The sequence below is a fragment of the Mobula hypostoma genome, chromosome 2, assembly GCF_963921235.1.
Source record: "Mobula hypostoma chromosome 2, sMobHyp1.1, whole genome shotgun sequence".
In the NCBI taxonomy this organism is placed as follows: Eukaryota; Metazoa; Chordata; class Chondrichthyes; order Myliobatiformes; family Myliobatidae; genus Mobula; species Mobula hypostoma.
The window spans coordinates 51,560,164-51,574,867 of NC_086098.1; the positions used below are offsets into that span (position 1 = coordinate 51,560,164).

Genomic DNA, 14,704 nt, shown 5'->3' on the forward strand with positions numbered 1-14,704 from the left:
TTGTAGCCTTTTGGTGAAAAATATTTTCACTTTTCCACTGCTGTACAGTCATGGCATCCTTATTCAGAGGATAGATTTCAGAGAAGACTTACCTGCCAAAAACCTAGAATGAGTAAGTTTGTCTTATGAAGAAAGTATGGACGGGCAAGAATTGCCTCTGCTGAAGTTTAGTAGAGTGAAAGGAGAATTAATTGAAACATTCAAGGTCCTGAGGGGTGTGGACTAGGTAATAGGGCAGAGAATGATTCCTGATTAAAGTTAAAAACTGAAGATCACAGCTTAAAATGAAGGCATTGCCCATTTAGACACCAAAGACCATAAGACGTGGGAGCAGAATTGGGCCTTTTAGCTATCTGATTCTACTCTGCCATTTAATCATGACTACTTTATTCATCCCTCTCAATTCCATCCTCCCTCCAGCCACCTGCAACCTCTGATGCTCTGACTAATCAAACTCCGCTTTAAATATACCTAATGACTTAGCCTTCACAGCTGTCTGTGGGAATAAATTGCACAGATTCACCACGATCTAGCTGAAGAAATTCCACCTCATTTCTGTTCGAAAGGAACATCCTTTTATTCTGAGATGCTGCCCTCTGGGTCATTGTCTCCATGTCCATTCTATCCAGGCCATTCAATATTCAGGAGGTTTCAATGAAATCCCCCTCAATCCTTCTAAACTCCAGCAAACACAAGCCCAGAGCCATCAAATTGTCCTCAAAGATTAACCCTTTCATCGCCAGGATCATTCTTATAATCCTCCTCTGGGACTTTTCCAACACCTGTACATCCTTTCTTAGATATGGGTCCAACAGACCTCAAAACCATAAAACATTAAAGCAGAATTAGGCCATTCAGCCCAACAAGCCTGCTCCATCATTCTATCATGGCGGATTTATTACTTCTCTCAACCCCACTCTCCTGCTTCCTCTCTGTAACCCTTGATTCCCTGACTAATCAAGAACTTAGCAACCTCCACTTTAAACACACCCAATGCCTTGGCCTTCACACCTATCTGTGGCAATTAATTTCTCAGATACATGACCCCCTGGCTAAAATAATTCCTTGCCAGTTCTGTTCTAAAGGGACATTTTTCTATTCTGAGGTTGTTCCACTGGCCCTAGACTCTCCCTTTATTGGAAACATCCTCTCCACGTCCACTCTCAATATTTGCTAGGTTTGAATGAGATGCTGCCTCATTCTTATCAATTCCAGCAAGTACAGGCCCAGAGCCATCAAACGCTCCTCATATGTTGACTCTTTCATTCCCAGGATCATTCTTGTGAACTTCCACTATACGCTCTCCAATGCCAGCACATCCTTTTTAGATATGGGGCTCAAATCTGCTCACGGTACCCTCAATGTGGTCTGGTCAATGACTTAAAAAGCCTCTTGAACTGAACACCAACATTGCAATTGCCTTCCTTGCTACGGACTCAAACTGCAATGTGCTCTTTAGAGACTTTCAAGCCCCTTTGCACTTCTGATTGCTGAACTTGCTCTCCATTTAGAAAATAAGGGGTAACTTCTTTTCCTTCACCCTAGCTGACGACTATACGCTTCCATACAATGTATTCCATCTGCCAGTTCTTTATCTATTCTCCTAATCTGTCCAAATCCTCCTGCAGACCTTCTGCTTCCTTAACACAATCTGCCCCTGCACCTGTATTTCTATCATCTGCAAACTTGGACACAAAGCCAACAATTCCATCATCCAGATCATTAATAAATAATGTGAAAAGTAGTGGAACCAACACTGTCCCCTGTGGAATACCACTCATCCATAAGCACCCAACCCAGAATAGGCCCCCTTTATTCCGCCTCTTTGCTTCCTGCCAGTCAGCCAATATTCTTTCCTTGACAGTAATACCATAGCTTCTTGTCTTGCTTAGCAGCCACATGTGTAGCACCTGTACAAGGGCCTTCTGAAAATTCAAGTAAACACAAAATCCAAAAACTCTCCTTTGTCTATCCTGCCTGTTATTTCCTCAAAGAATTCCCCAAATGATTTAAAGAAACCATGCTGCCTTCAGCCTATTTTGTCATGTGCCTACAAGTAACCGCAAAACTTCAATCTTATTAGTAGACTCCAAAATTTTACCAACCACTGCAGTCAGGCTAACCGCCCTATAACTTCCTGTCTTTACCCTTCCTTCAGTCTTAAATAGTGGAGTGAATTTGTGATTTTCCACTTCTCTGTAACCATTTCTAATGTTAGTGATTGTTGAAAGATTTCTACAAATGCCTCCACAATCTCTTCAGCTACCCCTTTCAGAACCCTGGAGAACTGCATTCTAGCCGCCAGTGCTTTAACACGTGCTTTATCTCGATTTATTTTGTGCATCCGTTAGCAAGATGAGTTCTAAGGTATCGGAAAAACCTAAAAGAGCTCATAAGGGTGTTACACTTAGCATAAAGCTAGACATAATTAAGCATTTTGATCGTGGTGAACGAAGTAAGGACATTGTCCGCACATTGAACTTGCCTGCGTCCACCATTCACACTGTTTATACGCAGAGAGAAAGAATTTTGAAAGCTGCCTATGTTACTGCTGGTTCTGCTCATAGCAAAGTGGTCTCTCTTAGTCGGCATCCAATAATGGATAAAATGGAAAGTCTATTGCTTGAGTGGATTGATGGGTGTACAAAGTGTGGTGTTCCGTTAAATTTTCTTATACTTAAGGAGAAATCAGTCAGTCTTTTTAATAAGCTGAAACAGAAAGCACTGGACGATGGTGATAAAAGTGTTGCAAAAGTGGAATTTAAAGGTAGTCGTGAGTGGTTTGATCGGTTTCTGAGGCAAAAGCAGCTTCATAGTTTAACGTTTACCGGAAAGGGTGCTTCGGCTGATACTGAAGCTGCCGAAAAGTTCCCAAATAATTACAGAAGGTGGTAATTCGTATAAGCAAGTGTTTAACTGTAATGAAATTGCAATTTATTGGAGTCTTCCCGATTCTGGTAAGTGAAACTACACTGTACATACATTATTTCTACTTTATATAGGCTGTGTATTATTATGTGTTATTTGGTATGATTTGGCAGCTTCATAGCTTAAAGGTTACTGGAGAGAGTGTTTCTGCCAAGAGCGCTTGCGCCGTGTTTCTGCCAAGAGCACTTCGGCCGAGAGTGCTGCCATGAGATTTTCGCTGTGTTAGTCAGTGCTGCGGAAAAGTATTTCTACTTTATATAGACTGTTAGAGTGAGTCTTTTTCGGGTAGATGATTCGTTTACACTTAAATGACTTTGACCACCAGACTTCTATTTGACAAAGTACTGTGGATTGAGTTCCCAACAATGTGCTTCCTAAAAAGGTGTGAATACCAGATGTTTCTGGCGCCGTAGTTTGACCAGATGCTGTAGTTTCAAAGACAGTATTATCTATACTTTATAAATATAATTGTCTTCTATGTTAGCACGTAAAAAGCCAAATAAATGTATTGTGGATTTAACTTGCATTCCTAAAAGGCTGTGAATACCAACACAGACATGTTGGTGTCGGAAGGAAAGGATGAAGTCAGAAGGTGTGATGTTTGTACGTAGCTTCAAAAGGAAGCATTGTCTATGCATTGTCTATAACTTTTTAAATAGCGATTGCCTTTGTGTTTAGCATATAAATATCGAGCCCACATTGGGCTAGCAGACCTTTCCACCGAAAGCATCTCCGTCTGTATGATGCCTGCTGTACCTTGTTGTGTTGAATAAAGAAGCTGCTTTGTATCTACCAGTAACTCTGTCTCTCCGGTGATTTCATCCACGATACAACATAGGCTGCGTATTTATCATAACATTCCTGCTTTACTATATGTTACTGTTATTTTAGGTTTTATGTGTTGTTTGGCTTGATTTTGTAGGTTTTTTTTGGGTCTGGGAACACTCAAAAATTTTTCCCATATTAATAAATGATAATTGCTTATTCACTTTATGACATTCCGGCTTACGAACCGTTTCATAGGAATGCTCTACCTTCGGATAGTGGGGGACACCTGTACATCTCCTTCAAAAGGTACATTTAAACTTTGCGGGAAATTAGTTTTTGCTGACTTCCTCTTCTTCCTCTGCAAAGGGCGCAACGTAAATTCGAAACGTTTTATCGAATTTCTTTGTATTAAGCAAACTTACCCAAACTACTATGCCCATTTTGCATTGAAGCACCAGCACGAGTTGTTAACCTGGCCAAAAAAAAGTTTAAACAAAAACTATTACAATGGTATGAAATTATGATTTCAGCTAAATTTGATATCAACTTGATTTTGTAAAATAATTAAATTACTGTATATCTATTACATTGAAGTTTTATTACTGCTGTGCTCATTTAAAACTCAAATAATTGTAGGATAATAGAAGCAGTGATATTTTTGGTGATTTTTTTCACCCATATACTTTCTACCAGAGGTTAATTTCCTCTACTCCTGCCACCTTCAGTTCTTCAACCGATTCTGGCATTAAGCTGAAGCATATTTTCCAATAATTGGCAATTGAATGTAGCACTGTTGAAATAAGAACTTTTGTATAGTGCCTCTTACAATCTCAGGATAACCCAAAGAGGAATATATACGTCTTGAGTGAAAACACTATTGGAATGTTCAAAACACAATAATCATGTTAATCACAAACTTCATACAATCATAACTAGATCATGTTTTAGCACATTGACTGAGAGAAGAGATAACTCCCTTGCTGCTCTTCAAAATACAGTTTTGCAATCTTTTACATCCAGTTAAATGAGTGGGAAAGAACTTGATTTATCAGCTAAAAGGCTGCATCTCCAGAACAAACACTGCATTCCCTCCATGGAGTACTGGTATCTTTGGAGTGGAATTTGAACCCAAATCTGTTTAAATCAATGAAGCATGTGATAGCAGATGCACAGTGGTTGTCCACAGATGTTTATAGTAGTAAATGGTAACTAGTTATGTACACATAATGAAGTAGAAGAAATCACAATCAGGCTCTATGAACCCTTATAACAATGTCCTTTATTTTGGAAAAATATCACATCAGCCATACCGTGGAAATACAATTACTTTGCCATACCAGCATCACAGAAAACTCAGCAGCAGTTGCTATGGTTATAACTGGGACAAAGTGCTGACAAGTGTATACAGCTGTGTTTATTTTTAAATGAAATCATGTGAGCAAGTTAGTGGAGTGCCTGATTCAGGTTTGTAAAAGAAAGTAGATGTGTAGTTATTTATTAATATTGCTGAGTATATTAAAGCAAAAATATTTGTGAAGTAAAATGTTAACCCTGGTTTGGATGCTTCCATAAAATTTGAAGTATTATATAGTTATTGTGCAATTCATTATTATAAAAATGCAGGAGGTATTAAAAACTTGAAATTTTGATTCACTGTGACAGTGGTAGAAAACAATTTAAAAGATAATTTTACAGTGAGAAAGAAGTTGCAGGTTGGGCTAGAAATGAAAAGTACTGTATTTCATCAAAATTGGATACAGATTAATACCTATGCACCAAACAGTCACTTCCCCAGCCAAACTTGAAAATTCGAAGTTAAAGGGTATTTTCCAAGCACATCCACAAAGTTATAAGATGATAGTAAATATAATAATGTACCAAAATAAGCTTTGTCACCCAATGCTTTCACACAAAAAGTAGAGCTAATGCAGCTGACCTGGATTGCCTTGTTGAGCCACACCATTCTTCTGCTGGTCCACTGTTATGGGGACTATGTTCAGTTGAAATATCACTAGAAACTGGATCTGCATTCCTTCGCCTAAGCTTTGCAGGTGGTTCTGCCTGACAATCACTCAAACTAGTTTCATCATTACCAGGATCCTGCTGTAATAAAAGATATACATTTTATGTTGTATAATAAGGGTGGCAACACATTTAAAAACAAATCTTATACAACTTGAACAAAGATTTTCTCTCTCCCAGCCAACATATTCAAATCAAATAGCATTGAATAAAAATGCTTCCAGTGCAAACAAACACTTCAAGCTAACATCATCTCAAATCCGAACTCATCAGTAATAATGCTTTTGTTATGGCTAAAATTTGCTTTCCAATTTTATTGTCTAGCAATTGTCAACTGAAAGTACAAAATAATTTGCTGTTAAGATAAAATTATGTGAGAATCAAAAACCAAGATATAAAATCAGTACTGAATGGAATATCAAATGAAATTACTGGGCAACTATAATATGTACTTTAGATGATCGAGTACATCAAAGAAATGTTCAAAAGAAAATTCGTAGAAATTCAATAATAGATAGATTATTACAAGAACAGAATATATTCCAAATAACTGTTGATCACATACAGAAATTGGGCCTTTACCATTCAGATATTAATTCCCCTTTGTTTGTCTCCTCTCCCTTTTCTAAAAGTCTGAGGTATAAACTTTTCTGATTGCAGTTCTGATGAAAGGACATCCAATTGAGGAATTAACTCTTCCCCTCTGCAAGGTTCATTAATAACTGCTGACTATGTATAAGTAGACACCAATGCCCTCAATGGTTAACTGGGCTATCGATTAATAGGGGCTGTTTGTTTAGGACACCTCTCTTAAAGAACAAAAACTGATCGAGAAAATTGTCCTGATTCCCTTCATTTAAATAGAGAAGACTGCTGCCGAACTGCGTCTAACTGCGTCAGTCATATGCAGTTGTGTGGCCAGTAGTCACCACACGGTACTTAAAGCAAACAGTTTTTAAATAACGTCTGCTGTGATGTTTGTGTTCAAATATCAGTGATTTTTGGCACTGATAATTAGTGAGAAATAAGCAGTAGGACAATTAAGAACTGTTTTGCACATAGCAGTTTCAAGCATTCAAGCTTGGAGATATCAGAAATGGCCAGAAGTAAAAATGAAAGGGTTTCACTATTCCAACAAGTTAGGAACTGCAAAGAATTTGAAGGTATCAACAATCATCTTGAATGTTACAATGAAAATGAAGATTTAGAGGATGCAATCATCAAAAGCATTATATAAAAGCAGTCCGTTATCTGCACCAGGTGTCTTGGCTGATTTTGTTTATTTACAATCAATGAAAAAAAACAGTAGCATACACTGGATGAATTCCTCCATCGATAAACATTAGGAAAGGCTCAGTGCTGGGACCCCAGTTGTTTACAATATATATTAATGACTTGGATGAGGGAATTAAATGCAGCATCTCCAAGTTTGCGGATGACACGAAGCTGGGTGGCAGTGTTAGCTGTGAGGAGGATGCTAAGAGGATGCAGGGTGACTTGGATAGGTTGGGTGAGTGGGCAAACTCATGGCAGATGCAATTTAATGTGGATAAATGTGAAGTTATCCACTTTTGTGGCAAAAATAGGAAAACAGATTATTATCTGAATGGTGGCCGATTAGGAAAAGGGGAGGTGCAACGAGACCTGGGTGTCATTATACACCAGTCATTGGAAGTGGGCATGCAGGTACAGCAGCGGTGAAAAAGGCGAACGGTATGCTGGCATTTATAGCGAGAGGATTCGAGTACAGGAGCAGGGAGGTACTACTGCAGTTGTACAAGGCCTTGGTGAGACCACACCTGGAGTATTGTGTGCAGTTTTGGTCCCCTAATCTGAGGAAAGACATCTTTGCCATAGAGGGAGTACAAAGAAGGTTCACCAGATTGATTTCTGGGATGGCAGGTCTTTCATATGAAGAAAGACTGGATGAACTGGGCTTGTACTCGTTGGAATTTAGAAGATTGAGGGGGGATCTGATTGAAACGTATAAGATCCTAAAGGGATTGGACAGGCTAGATGCGGGAAGATTGTTCCCGATGTTGGGGAGGTCCAGAACGAGGGGTCACAGTTTGAGGATAGAGGGGAAGCCTTTTAGGACCGAGATTAGGAAAAACTTCTTCACACAGAGAGTGGTGAATCTGTGGAATTCTCTGCCACAGCAAACCGTTGAGGCCAGTTCATTGGCTATGTTTAAGAGGGAGTTAGATATGGCCCTTGTGGCTACAGGGGTCAGGGGGTATGGAGGGAAGGCTGGGTTCTGAGTTGGATGATCAGCCATGATCATAATAAATGGCGGTGCAGGCTCGAAGGGCCGAATGGCCTACTCCTGCACCTATTTTCTATGTTTCTATGTTTCTAAATAATACAGTTTTTTGTGCTATTGTAGTATTGGTAGGTTCTAATTTGTTCTTTATTTCATTTAAATACCTAATTTGTTACCTAGTTTGACTTTTTCCATACCTTTTAAACTATTTGCATGAAACTTCAGCTAATTGGAACAGCTGCTTAATTGGGCCAAAATATACTGGTCCTGATCTATCCCAATTAACCAGAATTCACTGTATTCCTAAATAGTACTCTTAAATAATGGCTTCTAAAATAGGTGTAAATAGAGAAAAAAAAGTAGTCTTTGTATCTGTTGTTTCTTAAGCAATCTTCATGCATTTATAGCTTGAACTAACAATCTGATGTTGTTTTAATGTTTGTCGAAACATAAACTGACCAAAGTTTTCAGATATTATGTTTCTGGAGATAACTTTTTTTTAAATCACATCACACTTCCTTGCAAAGTGATTTGTTTCAACAGAAAGACTCACAGTCAAACTAGTACCCACATCCTTTTGTTGCACAGTCTATCTTTACATCTACAGTTGTTATTGCAGGATATTCCTTCATAATTGTTTACCATGTGTATCATAAAGTATTTTTCTGCAGACTGATTAAGAATTGGAACTGCTTTGAAGGATAGTGAAAACAGTCAATTAGGGCTTTCAAAATGGAACAGGACAGACTTTCAGAAAAAATAATTTGCATGGTCATGGGGAAAATGCTGGGAAAAGGTACTGAGAAATGATACTACATTACTGTGTAAAGAGCCGGATAGAATCAGAAAGTCAAATGAACTCCTCCTGTGTCATGATAATTGTATGGTCTGCTAGGTTATGAGAAAGGAACAAATGCCAATGTTTTTGAACAACACACAGCATAGATTTATTATTCATTCTTTCTTTGTCATAGTACTAACCAAAATGATAAGGATTACCCCAACCAATAATGCAATTGCTACAACACAGGCAAAAAAAAAATTTAAGAAAATCAAGAGTCACCAAGAGGAGAGATAATCCAAGAATTGACTTATGGGATACAAAGTAATTTCCACCTGCAATCAAAATGACAAATCTTTTAAAAAGAAATTCGTTTCACCAATTACTTTGAATTTCAAATGTCACTCTGCTCTTTAAGAAGGGAGGGTGGCAGAAGAAAGGAAGTTATATGCCAGTCAGCCTGACTTCAATAGTTGGGAAAATACTGGAGTCCATTATTAAGGCTGAACTTTCGGGATATTCGGAGGCATATGATAAAGCAGGCCAAAGTTTGCATGGTTTCCTTAAGGGGAAATCTTGCATGACAAATCTGACTGAATTCTTTGAAGAATTAACAGGCAGGATAGACAAAGGAGAGTCAATGGATGTTGCTTGCTTGGAGTTTCAGAAGGCCTTTGAACAAAGTGCCACAAATGAGGTTGCTTAACAAGGGCCCCCATATTCCAACAGTGGGTGAGTCTAGTATGTACAAGAGGGCACAGCCTCAGAAGAGAGGGATGTCCATTTAAAAACAGAAAATGAGGAGGAATTCCTTGACCTAGAGAATGGTGAATCTGTGGAATTCATTGCCACAGACTGCTGTTGGGGCTAAGTCATTGGTTTATAAGTTCTTGATTAGTCAGGGCATCAAAAGTCTTGGGGAGAAGGCAGGAAAATGGAGTTGAGAGGGATAATAAATCAGCCATGATGGAATAGCAGAGGAGACTTGATGACCTACTCCTTTGTCATATAGTCGTATGGTCTAAATACAAAAGATGTTGCTTGATGTCATTACATGAGTTTATTTTTCCTGTCATTTGTTGGCCAGAATTAGAAAAATATGTTACAATACTGAATAACCCTAACAGAAAGAAACAACAGTTAAGAGCAAATGATTGCACCATTCCAGCACCATACCCATTTCAAGCACTAAGCATTAAAACTGCCATCGCATTGTCTGAAAATCCCAGTGGTTTGGCACCTAATTTCTGTACTCACACTGAACAAAGAAAACCATAGCACTTGCACTCACTTTCAAACAGCAGGGTTCCAGTGCTTATGCTCTATATAAAACACAGGGCTCCCAATTCAAGCGCTCCAACACACACAGGGCTCCCAATTCAAACCCTCCAGTCAAACACTCTAGCAGAGGCACAGGGCTTCCAGTTCAGATGTACCCACAGACACGTAGGGCTCTCAGTTCCCACTATCGTGCAGAAGCAGAGGGCTCCCAGATCCAACACTCTCGCTAATGCAGAGGGCTCTCAGTTCTCATACTCCTGCTGACGTACAGGACTCCTAGTTCCCATGCTCTCACTGAAAGGGCAGGACTCTCAGTTCCAATGTTCTCTATGACACACTATGAGTCTATGAGTCCCAATTGCCCATGGTCCCTTTAACACACCTGGCTCACAGCTCCCCAGTCCTCTTGAAACTCAATGGGTTCACTGGAGAATTCATTACACTACCAATTTGAGTGGGCAGAGTTTAGGAGGATGATGGCGCCTAATGGCAACTTCTTTGCTTGCACCTTTGGAAACAGCACTATTTTTATCTTTGATATCTCTTTTTTTCTCCTTTTAAGGTCTTTTGAAGACCATGACATGGAGTTACACACTGACTTCAGTTTTTGTGGAAATGGGATCCACTCTTGAGACCTCACGACCGGCTGCTTTTCGATATGCCAAGGATGCAGCCAAGAAAACTGGTGCAGAAAAAGCGACGCAACAGACTTTTAACACCATAAATCAGCAAATTGTTTTATGTCTCCCCTCTCGCTGTGGAACAGGGACATCCCTTTTTCCCTATTAGGGAGAGAGAGAACGTGGTATGTCAAATTACCGGGTGAACAAGTAGTCTTTGGGGTTCTGCAAGTCTGTCTCTTTATTGCTGCTTTACTGCACAGTTGAGTGCTCGGTGGAGGGTGCCGATGCTTCTTTTGCTGGTGGGGGGGGTCATTGCCTTGCTGCTGCTTATGCGTGGGAGGAGGGAGTTGGGGGGGGAGCTTTGAGGTTCTAACATTTAACTGTCATTCATACTTCGGGTAACTCCTCTGTTTTCATGGATGTTTGCGAAGAAAAAGAAATTCAGGATGTATATTGTATATATTTCTCTGACATTAAATATACCTAATGAAACCTATTGATAATAATAATAAAAGAAATAATAGTGCAATGCAATATTCATAGAAATAGAAATATTACTGACAGAAATATTTCAAATGTCATTAGAAACGGGGATGGTGCCAGAGGATTGGCATATTGCTCATGTGGTTCCATTGTTTAAAAAGGGTACTAAGAGTAAACCTAGCAATTATTGGCCTGTGAGTTTGACATCTGTGGTGGGTAAATTGATGGAAAGTATTCTTAGAGATGGTATATATAATTATCTGTATAGACAGGGTCTGATTAGGAACAGTCAACTTGGATTTGTGCGTGGAAGGTCATGTTTGACAAATCTTATTGAATTTTTTGATGAGGCTACTAAGAAAGTTGACGAGGGTATAGCGGTGGATGTTGTCTATTATGGACTTCAGTAAGGCCTTTGACAAGGTTCCTCACGGAAGGTTAGTTAGGAAGGTTCAATCGTTAGGCATTAATTTCGAAGTAGTAAAATGGATTCAGCAGTGGCTAGATGGGAGACGCCAGAGAGTAGTGGTGGATAACTGTGTGTCAGATTGGAGGAGGGTGTGTAGCGGTGTGCCTCAGGGATCTGTACTGGGTCCAATGTTGTTTGTCATATATATTAATGATCTGGATGATGGGGTGGTAAATTGGATTAGTAAGTATGCAGCTGATACTAAGATAGGTGGCGTTGTGGATAATGAAATAGGTTTTCAAAGCTTGCAGAGAGATTTAGCCCAGTTAGAAGAGTGGGCTGAAAGATGGCAGATGGAGTTAATGCTGAAAAATGTGAGGTGCTACATTTTGGTAGGACTAATCAAGATAGGACATACATGGTAAATGGTAGGGCATTGAAGAATGCTGCAAAACAGAGGGATCTAGGAATAATGGTGCACAGTTCCCTGAAGGTGGAATCTCGTGGATAGGGTGGTGAAGAAAGCTTTTGGTATGTTGGCCTTTATAAATCAGAGCATTGAGTATAGAAGTTGGGATGTAATGTTGAAATTGTATAAGGCATTGGTAAGGCCAAATTTGGAGTATTGTGCACAGTTCTGGTCACCGAATTATAGGAAAGATGTCAATAAAATTGAGAGAGTACAGAGGAGGTTTACTAAAACATTGCCTGGGTTTCACCTCCTAAGTTACAGAGAAAGGTTGAATAAGTTAGGTCTTTATTCTTTGGAGCGTAGAAGGTTCAGGGGGGGACTTGATAATTATGAGGGGGATAGATAGAGTTGACGTGGATAGGCTTTATCCATTGAGGAGGGGGGAGATTTAAACAAGAGGACATGAGTTGAAAGTTAAAGGGCAAAAGTTTAGGGGTAACATGAGGGGGAACTTCTTTACTCAGAGAGTGGTAGCGGTGTGGAATGAGCTTCCAGCAGAAGTGGTTGAGGCAGGTTCGATGTTGTCGTTTAAAGTTAAATTGGATAGATATATAGACAGGAAAGGAATGGAGGGTTATGGGCTGAGTGCAGGTCGGTGGGACTAGGTGAGACTAAGAGTTCGGCACGGACTAGAAGGGCCGAGATGGCCTGTTTCCCTGCTGTAATTGTTATATGGTTATATGGTTAAATAGCTTGCAATAATCTAGAAATTTATCAGTGTGGCACCAAATCCTGAGAGTGCAAAGCAATAGAACATTACTATACAAGGTAAAATCACTTTACTGGAAACACTGACATAATGCCTTGGATCACCTGAACAATACAAATACCTCTGTCAGGATGCTGGTTATTGACTACAGCTCAACACTTAACACAATCATTTCTAGACTTCTGATCAAAAAGGTCCAGAACCTTGGCTTCTGTACCCCCCTCTGCAACTGGATCCTTAACCTCCTAACCTGTAGACCACAATCTATGCGGACAGGAAACAACATCTCCATCTCGCTGACAAACAATGCTGGTGCATCTCAGCAATGTGTGTGTAGCCCACTGCTCTGCTCTCTCTACACCCATCACTGTGTGGCTCGGCACAGCTCAAATGTCATCTATAAATTTGCTGATGATACAAACATTGTTGGCAGAATTTCAGACAGTGACAAGAAGGGATCCACGAATGAGATAAATCAGCTAGTTTAGCAGTGTCGTAGCAACAACCTTGCACTCAATATCAGTAAGACCAAATAATTGATTGCGGACTTCAGAAAGGGTAAGACAAGGGAACATATTCCCTTCTTGCTTTTTAACTGTTTTTAATGGAGGTCGGGTTTGAGGATGTGATTGTTTTAAGTTGTTTAATTCTACTTCTTACCTAGTTAGCCCATTGCTTTGCTTTTTAGATTAGTTGCACGGTGGTTTCTTTCTGGGGTTTTTTTGGGGTTTTTTTTTCCCTTTTCCTTATTGACATGTTTGAAAATTAGTATACTATTATATTACCTTGTTATTTTATATCTAAACTGCACTGTTTGTACTAACTTTTTTTGTGCATTAATATCTCTTGTGAAGTTATATTGCAACTATGTATCAGTGCCTATATGGTTTACCTTTTGTGTACTAATTCAATAGAAAGATTTAAAAGACAAGGGAACATATACCAGTCCTCAGGAGGATCAGAAGTGGAAATAATCAATTTTAAATTCCTGGGTGTCAATATCTCTGAGGATATGGACCCAACATATTGATACAGATACAAAAAAGACATGACAGAGGCTATATTTCATTAGGAGTTTGAGAAGATTTGTTACATCTCCAAGAACTCTCAAAAATAGCTACAGATGTATCGTGGAGAGCATTCTAACTGGCTGCATCGCCGTCTGGTATGGGGGGGTGGGGGGTCTACTGCACAAGATCAAAGTAAACAACACACATACACATATACACACAATTGCATGAAAGTTTGTGAACCCTTTGCAATTACCTGGTTTTCTTCATTAATTACTCATAAAACATGGTCTGATCTTCATCTAAGTCACAATAATAGGCAAACACAATAGCCAGGTGTTCCAATCGATGAGATTCGAGGTGTGGGTTGTAGAGGTGCCCTGCCCTATAAAAAACTGTCAGGTTACTGACAAAGCCTGCTCTTCTCGAGAAAAATCTGTTTATGTGCACCATGCCTCAATCAAAACAACTTTCAGAGGATCTCTGAAGAATTGTAGAGAAGCGCAAAGTTGGAAAAGGCTACAAAAGCAGTCCTAAAGACCTGCGTGTTCATCAGTCCACAGTAAGATAAATTGTCTACAACTGGAGGAAATTCAGTACTGTCACTACTCTCCCCTAGGAGTGGGTGTCCTGCAAAGATCACACCAACAGCACAATGCTGAAGGAGATGAAGAACAACCCAAGGGTAACAAAAAAGCCCTGCAAAAATCTCTGGAACTTGCTAAAGTCTCTATCAAAGTGTGCACTATAAGAAAAACACTGAACAGGAATCGTGGTCATGGAAGGACACCACAGAGGAAATCACTGCTCTCGAAAAAGATTTGTTGCATATCTTAATTTGCAAAAGACCACCTGGATGATCCACAATGCTTCTGGGACAATGTTCTGTGGACAGATGAGACAAAAGTTGAACTTTTTGACGGAAATGCACACCACTATGTTTCGAGGAAAAAGA

At 39.5% G+C, this 14,704-nt stretch overlaps 1 protein-coding gene across 1 annotated transcript in view; it reads right to left on the reverse strand.

Moving 5' to 3' along the window:
• atad2b (ATPase family AAA domain containing 2B) overlaps positions 1–14,704 on the reverse strand; it is a 200,965-nt gene that overhangs the window by 115,317 nt on the left and 70,944 nt on the right. Inside the window, exons 2-3 of the mRNA XM_063036823.1 lie at positions 5,633–5,799; positions 4,119–4,168 (exon numbers count right to left, since the gene is read on the reverse strand). Coding sequence (XP_062892893.1) covers positions 4,119–4,168; positions 5,633–5,799 — 217 coding nt within the window. The remainder of the gene's footprint in view (positions 1–4,118; positions 4,169–5,632; positions 5,800–14,704) is intronic.